The sequence below is a fragment of the Athene noctua genome, unplaced genomic scaffold (genome assembly GCF_965140245.1).
Source record: "Athene noctua unplaced genomic scaffold, bAthNoc1.hap1.1 HAP1_HAP1_scaffold_34, whole genome shotgun sequence".
In the NCBI taxonomy this organism is placed as follows: domain Eukaryota; kingdom Metazoa; phylum Chordata; class Aves; order Strigiformes; family Strigidae; genus Athene; species Athene noctua.
In genome coordinates, this window is record NW_027437537.1 from 1,748,465 (window position 1) to 1,756,116 (window position 7,652).

General features: G+C 58.1%; 1 protein-coding gene across 1 annotated transcript; it reads left to right on the top strand.

Moving 5' to 3' along the window:
- Nucleotides 1-5,291: 5,291 nt before the first annotated feature.
- On the top strand, nucleotides 5,292-6,245 carry LOC141974172 (olfactory receptor 14J1-like). Its single transcript, XM_074933510.1, has one exon. It carries the CDS (start codon nucleotides 5,292-5,294, stop codon nucleotides 6,243-6,245), a length of 954 nt encoding a protein of 317 aa, XP_074789611.1.
- The last annotated feature ends 1,407 nt before the right edge of the window (nucleotides 6,246-7,652 follow it).

A 7,652-nucleotide genomic window follows, 5' to 3' on the forward strand; every position in this document is an offset into this window, starting at 1 on the left:
CTTGATTATTTTTGACGTTTCCTTGCTTGAGAAAAGCAGAAATCCTTCTGCGCCCGTGTGCAGCCGGTTCTCTAAGGAGAGCAGGTGGGAGATTGTGCAAAGGATCTGTAACCTCCCGCTGCAGAGATCCGAGGAGAAATCTGATGTAAGGAGAAATGATGCGAGTGCCAGGCGGCTGAGGAGAGCAATGCTGAGCCGGGAGGTGAGGACACAGGTTGTCCGTACGGTGTTGGACCCCAAGGGACTGTCCAGGAGACCTCCTGAGGAGATGCTCTGCACCAATACCAATCAGAGAGTGCTGCTATCGCCTCTTCTCTCAACTGTAAAGTAAAACAATGTGCTCTTTAAAGTACAGATTGATTTTTATTAGGTGCACTTTGAAATCGTCATTCTCAGCTACACTCTGGAATTAATTCAATTAGCTGTACAAGTCTTGAAGGCTTGAAGAAAATGACAGCAAGAGAAGTGACTCATGAGGGCGTTCTGTATTTTAATGAGCCCCGTGGTGCGTTTGGCCCCATGTCCATGATCCTCAGGGAGTGAGAGGAGACTGAGCAAACTACTCAGCAAGTCCCAGTCAGAAGCAATCCCAGAGTACCCTGAAGCCCTGACTGGCCCCACTGAGGGCCAGCACTGACAAAGCCTCTGCAGGGACTCGTTAGAGCAGATAATTGGAGGCTGTGATTGCAGGCAGGCAAAGGCCCCGTGCAGGGGGCTGTAGTGCTGCCAAACCCTTGGTTTGTTTGCTGCAGCAGAAAGTCCAAGCCCTGACCCTCAGCCCTGGGAATCCACACCAGTCTAGAGGTGGCCTCCCCAGCGCTGAGTCAAGGGCGATGATAACGCCCGGGTTTGCTTTGCCACGCTCCCTCTAACGCAGCCCTGTAGGCTGTTGTCCTTGCTCACGGTGACCGTGCACCACTGACTCCTATGGAATCCCTCTTCATGCCCAGGCCCTTCCTCTCCTGAGGGTCAGTCCCGGGCTGTTCAGGTCCCAACTGCCCTCACACCTGGGGTTCAAAATCTTTCATCTCTGTTGGTCAAACCCCTCTTCCCTCCCCAAATCTGACATCTCTCTTGTCCGAGTCCTGCAGGAGGCCTTTCCCCAGCACCTTCCCCGGGGCTGAGGTGAAGGTGGCCCGCCTGCAACTCTCCCAAACTCCTTTCTTGCCCTTCTTAGGTGAGGCTTGGTCCTTGCCTTTGCTGAGTACCATGGAACTTCCCTGCTTGCTCTGGCTTTTCTGAGATGATTGAGAGAGGAGGTCTCACAATAACGCCAGCCAGCTCCACCACCACCGCTCTGCCCTTTCCCACACCCAAAGCCTTCTAACTATCACATACTTCCAGAGGCATGCCCACAAAACAGCACACACTTGCCCTGGTCCTCTGGGCCTGTTCACAAGGGAACCAGAGAGGATTTCTTTGGCAGGCCCACAGCTCTGATGGGGTCTCTGTGCAGCTCAGAGCTTTCCGGAGAACTTTTCTCAGTGCCCTCCTTGTCCCCCACAACATCTCTGGCCCACAGGCTGTAGATGAGGGTATCGAGCAGTGGGCTGAGGATGGTGTAGGAAAAGGGGTTTGTCAGACTGCGTCAGGAGGGCTGTTCTGGGCATCGCACAGACAAGGATGAGGGTGTCACGGGGACAGTGACACTGGTGAGGGGAGAGGAGCAGCCGGACAAGACCTCCTGTCTGCCCACGCTGATGGCAGAGCTGCCCCAGGCCGGCAGCTCTGACGCACAGACAGGGTGCCCGTGTGAACAGGAAGGGCAGGCTGGCCCGAAGAAGAAGGTTATGGAAGCAAACACCATGAATGTCACGGTGCCACTGCAGGAGAGCTCCACTGAAATCACGGAAGAGGTGGCCCACCCCACTGGGGCCACAGAGCTCTGTCTGTGACAAGAATGAAATGAGTGCTGCCGATGACAGAAATACCCCCAGCTAAGGTACAGCTGCCTCCCCAGGACAGACCTTCCAGTCTGGGCATCTTGCAGAGAGAAGCGGGCGGCACACAGCCCGGTGCTGATCTTTGCGTGCGGCCGCCAGTGGGAAACACTCAGCACATGCAGAAGGTGCCCAAACTAGCACGCACACTGCTGTGAGCAGAGGGGATTCCAGCGAGGAAGAACATTTGTTTCTCTGTTGGTTGATGAAGCAAATCGGCAAGGAAGTTCAGAGAGGGGAAGGGTGAAGGTACGTGTGTCCCTGAGTGCATTCATTGCCCCTAGATGTGCTCTGCCCCTTCTGAAACCTGAGAGATGACTTCTTCTACAGGGCACTGTCCATCAGGCCCAGAAGGTCTGCCAGGGTGGGGCTGGGGATGTTCTACATGTGCCCTGTGTGGGGTGGCTGAGGGAGCTGGACACCGTTTGCCCAGCGGTGTGGAGGCTTCAGACACTCTAGAAGTAGCCTGAGAGGGAGCGAGGGGTGAGTTCAGAGATGGGGGAGTTCTCTTTGTAGGGAGATACAGCAGGAGCAAGAACTAATGCCACAGAGTGCAGGTGGGGAGGCCCAGAGCGGGCACAGAGCAATGTCCCTGGAAGGGCAGGGCTGTGGTGGAACAGGTCACCCCGAGGGAGACTGGAGCAGCCCCAGGCTTTGTGTTTCACGGAGCAGGCAGGGAGGACGGGGAGATCTCAGGAAAGGAAGGGAGATGCTGAGGTGAGAGCAAGGTGTGGCAGCCGGGTGGACATCTCCAGCCTGCAGAGAAAGAGGTGCAGGTGTGGGACACGGTGGGACACCTTGGGGTGGGGACAAGAGAGGGATGAGGAAACTCTGACAGTGCCCCAGCAGAGCTGAGCTCTCTCTGCCCTTGGCTCTGGCTGGTGTCTCTGCCACTGGTGGCCATGAGGAAGCCCCTTCCCCTCCCAGCACTGGGTCTCGTGGCCTCCCCTTCCCCAGCCGAGAGCCTGGGAGGTGCTGGACCATGGTCCTGCCCTTGGCATTGCCCGTCCCCACATGACACTGCCCCAGGAAGGGCCCTGAGCAATGGGGCAGGGACGGGATTCCCCCTCCCAGGGGCTGGGGTCAGGTCTTGGCCCTTGTGTTTAATGTAAGACATGGAGGGTCACTCAGAATCTGTTCCACCTTGCCATGGCCTTTGTTTACCTGTCAGCTCTGCCTGGCGCTCTCAGCTCTAAGCAGCCCTGGGGAGGCTTTGTCAGTAATGGTCCTCACGGGGACACATTAACACTGCCATGGCCTGGGGAGTTGGCATCAGAGTTTCACTTTCTGACAGGCACCCGCCTTGTTCTGCCACTGCCTGAGGTCCCTGGGCTCGGCACCAAACCCACCCGCGGGGTCCTTAAAATGCCTGGGGCTGGTCCTGTGCTGCGGAGCTGGGCCGGGCTCCTGGGCCGGAGGGAGCTGAGGGCAAGTGGTCAGCGCTGCAGAGAGCCAGCTCTGCCCAGGAGCAGCTCCTCTGCAAAGGGCAGCAGGGCCGAGGGCACTGCCTGCAGGCACCGAGGGCACAGGAGCCGGGCACAGCGAGGGCAGAGGCAGACGGCCCTGGGAGGGTGCTGAGAGCTCAGAGGAGGAGAAACCTTGCCAGCCCGTGACACCGTCGGTCTGTGGGTGCGGGGCAGGGCAGCTGCAGGTGGCGGAGGGATGTGGTGCAGCCGGCACAGCCCCAGGAATGTCCCTCCTGTCCAGAGGAGGAGGCCGTGCTCCCGAGCAGGGCTTCCCTGCTGCGCTGCCAGAGGGACAGGCCACGGCTCTGCCTTCTCCCGGGGACGGCTGCGGGGGGGTGCAGCCGCGGGTGCAGCCGCGGGTGCCCAGGGCTGTCCTTCCGAGCAGGGTCCCTGCACCCCCGGGGCTGCGTGCTGGGGCAGGGACTCTGCCGCCGGCCAGGGTCAGCACTCAGCCTGCCCGGGGAGCTGCCCGCGGCGCCGGGGGGAGCAGCTGTGGGGGGCAGGAGAGACCCCCGGCAGGGCAGGGTCCTGCTGCTGTGGAGAGAGAGGCTGCTGCGTGGGGCAGGGCTGCTCCCAGCCCCACATCACCCCCAGGACACGGGCAGAGGCAGCATTTCAAGAGGAAGCCCAAGGCAGGGATTACTACCAAGAGAAGGAGCTTGCTTATGGCTGGGTTTACAATCTCCTGCTTTTGCAGAATTTGGGGAGAGAAATGGAAAAGGAGTTCTCGCGCTTGCAGAAGGCACTGAGACACCGGAGCTGAAGCCCCGAGTGAGCAGCATCTCTGACGGCAGCTTCCTAAAGTGCCTTCAGCCACTCCCCCGCCTCTGGACAGCACCAGCATCACCCATCAGGGTTGCTCTGACCTGCCCTTTTCGACCTGGGAACAGGAATATGCGCCCAGGCAGTGCCCTGCTAACAGGCAGGTTTCTCTAGCGCCAAGGTGAGTGCACAGAGCTTGGGACGGGGTCTGTCCGTGCTGACAGGGAAAGACCTGGCACAGGGAAGCACCTTCCAGGGGGAAAAACTGCAGAGAGCGGGGCTACGGCCCGGCAATGAGAGGAAATGCAGACAGAAACGTGGGAGGGAGAGTTCAGAAATCTCCATCTCATCCCCTCCAGTGCAGAGCCCTTCCTCTGAGCAAGCCCCCTGCCTCCTCCTCTCCCACCAGCGAAGCCTCTGCTCTCAGGGCAGTGGGGTCCAAGGCAGGACCCTCCTCCTCTCAGCCTGAGCTGCAGCAGAGCCGGGGTGCAGCTCTGCAGCCCCGTGCCCAGTGCCCTCTGCAGAGCTCCGGGGCTGGGAGCAGCCGCCCGGCAATGTTGGTGTCTGGGAGGAGGCAGCACAGCGACGGAAGGATAACGCTGTCCTGTTGCTCCTCCGGTCTCACAGCCATTGGCTCGGAGTGCAGGAGAAATTCTCAGGGTCTCTGGTTTCAGAGAACGCTCAGAGGGCATAATGGGGGAGGTAGGAATACAAGATTGCCTAAAATGACTTTCTGCCACCCATGTTCCTTTGCACTAGGAGTGTGGAATCTGATAAACCCTTCTAAATGCGGAGTGATTTCATCGGACTAATTCTGATATCAAACCTATCCCCTCCTCTCCTGGCACGTTCCCACGTCCCCACTGCCGTGGGGCAGGGCTGCCTTCTCAGGGACCCATGGGCAGAGGCCCTGCCCGTCACAGCATGAAATCACAGCGTTAGCTGCAGAAAATGAAGCTCAGGTCAGGAGGGTGAATGAAGGGTCTCCCAGAGGCAAAAAAAGAGTTGTGGGGGGGAAGGGGGAGGGTCTACAAAGAAATGGCACAGATTTTCCTCAGAGAATTGTCTTCACCCTTCCACTGCCTTTTCTTCCTGTAACACCCTCCAGATCCAGAGTGAACAGATGTCCAACGGCAGCTCCGTCACCGGGTTCCTCCTCCTGGCATTCGCAGACAGACGGGAGCTGCAGCTCCTGCACTTCTGGCTCTTCCTGGGCATCTCCCTGGCTGCCCTCCTGGGCAACGGCCTCATCATCACCGCCATCGCCTGTGACCACCGCCTGCACACCCCCATGTACTTCTTCCTCCTCAACCTCTCCCTCCTCGACCTGGGCTCCCTCTCCACCACTCTCCCCAAAGCCATGGCCAACTCCCTCTGGGACAACAGGCACATCTCCTACCTCGGATGTGCTGCCCAGGTCTTTTTCTTGGTCTTCTTTTTTGGAGCAGAGTTTTCTCTCCTCACCATCATGGCCTACGACCGCTACGTTGCCATCTGCAACCCCCTGCACTACGGGACCCTCCTGGGCAGCAGAGCTTGTGCCCACATGGCAGCAGCTGCCTGGGGCTCTGGGTTTCTCTATGCTCTGCTGCACACAGCCAGCACATTTTCACTGCCACTCTGCAAAGGCAACACCCTGGGCCAGTTCTTCTGTGAAATCCCCCAGATCCTCAAGCTCTCCTGCTCACACTCCTACCTCAGGGAAGTTGGGCTTATCGTGGTTAGTGTCTGTTTAGTTTTTGGGTGTTTTGTTTTCATTGTGGTGTCCTATGTGCAGATCTTCAGGGCCGTGCTGAGGATCCCCTCTGAGCAGGGACGGCACAAAGCCTTTTCCACGTGCCTCCCTCACCTGGCCGTGGTCTCCCTCTTTGTCAGCACTGTCATGGTTTCCTACCTGAAGCCCCCCTCTGTCTCTTCCCCAGCCCTGGACCTGGTGGTGTCATTTCTGTACTCGGTGGTGCCCCCAACACTGAACCCCCTCATCTACAGCATGAGGAACCAGGATCTCACTGATGCCCTGAGGAAACTGGTAGCCAGATGGTATTCTGAAGCAATAAACTGCTCATCTTCTTCATAGCCGTTATAATATCACTCTGTATAAACTCAGCCTGTCTGCTTTTTCTGTTGGTTTTGGTGGTATTTTATTTGTAATGATGTTGTCATCCCCTTCCTAATTCACTGTCTGCTTTTCTGTTCTGAATGAGTGGCTGCGTAAATGAGGAGCCATGATCTGTGTGTGTTTTAACAAAGTAAAGTGCTTGCAGTGATGTTTTTTCTTCTGAGTTCCTTCCTCTGAGAATTTTTTGGAGCTGCAGGGACAATTCCTGTGTGAGAGGTGGAGGGGAAGAGAGTTCCCGCGTGGCTGCCCTGCCAGGGAGCGCTTGGTCTTCCAGAGATGTTCTCTTCTCACTCCCATACTCTCTTTCTGACCCCTTGGGTTCGGTGTCAGGCCTGAGGGCTCTGGCACCTCGGTCACGCTCCGGCTGCACGGCAGTCCTGTGACGCAGGCAGGGACAGGCACTGGGCACTTGTGTGACAGAGCCAGGCTGCTCGAGAGCAGTTCCGTCATGAAAGAGGATCTGCTCAGGGCAGTGCCTGAAGGCTGAGCTCTTCCTCCAAACCTGGTGTCAAGAACACGCCCAAGCAATTGGCCCGCAGAGGACAACCCCAGTGACCAGGTGACCGGTGTGATTTGCAGGGTGGGGGCACGCAGCAGTGTCCTCGCACAGCCAGGCCTCCGGGGACAGACTTGAAGGTCCAGGGTCTGGCCGGTGCCCGTCTTCACTGGACACACTGGGGCAGCTGCCTGTGCTGGTCTGGCTGGGACAGAGTTAATTTCCTTCCTGGGAGCTGGTCTGGGGCTGTGGTTTGTTTTCCTGCTCTAAGCAGTGTTGGTAAGGCAGGGCTGTTTCCGTTATTGCTGAGCAGGGCTTACACAGAGTCAAGGCCATTCCTGCTCCTCACCCTCCCCACCAGTGAGCAGGCCGGGGGTGCACAGGGATCTGGGAGGGGACAGAGCTGCGAGAGCTGACCCCGACTGACCAAAGGGATGTTCTGTACCTTACGGCATCCTGCTCAGTTATCTAAACCTGGGGAAGAAGGATGAACGTGGGCACATTCAGAGCTGTGGCTTTTGTCTTCCCAAGGCACCGTTACGTGTGATGGAGCCCTGGTGTTCTGGAGATGGCTGAAGCCCTGCCTGCCAACGGAAAGAAGGGCATAAATTCCGTGTTTTCCCTCGCTTACATGTGTGGCTTTTTCTTTGCCTACTAACCAATTGTCTTTCTCTATACCACGAGTGTCCTCACCCTGACGCCTTGGATTGTCCCCCTCATCGCACCCAGGCAGTGAGTGAGCGGCTGTGTGGGCTCGGGTGCTGGCTGGGTTAAACCGTGACGCTGCCCCAGGGCGATCATCACAGACTAGCACCTCCCGCTGCCATGTGCAGCACTGGCCGCTCACCCCAGCCGGGGGAGGTTCCTTC

Excerpts from the sequence above, each read along its gene's own strand:
- LOC141974172 (XM_074933510.1), top strand. The coding sequence starts at position 5,292 with ATGTCCAACGGCAGCTCCGTCACCGGGTTCCTCCTCCTGGCATTCGCA.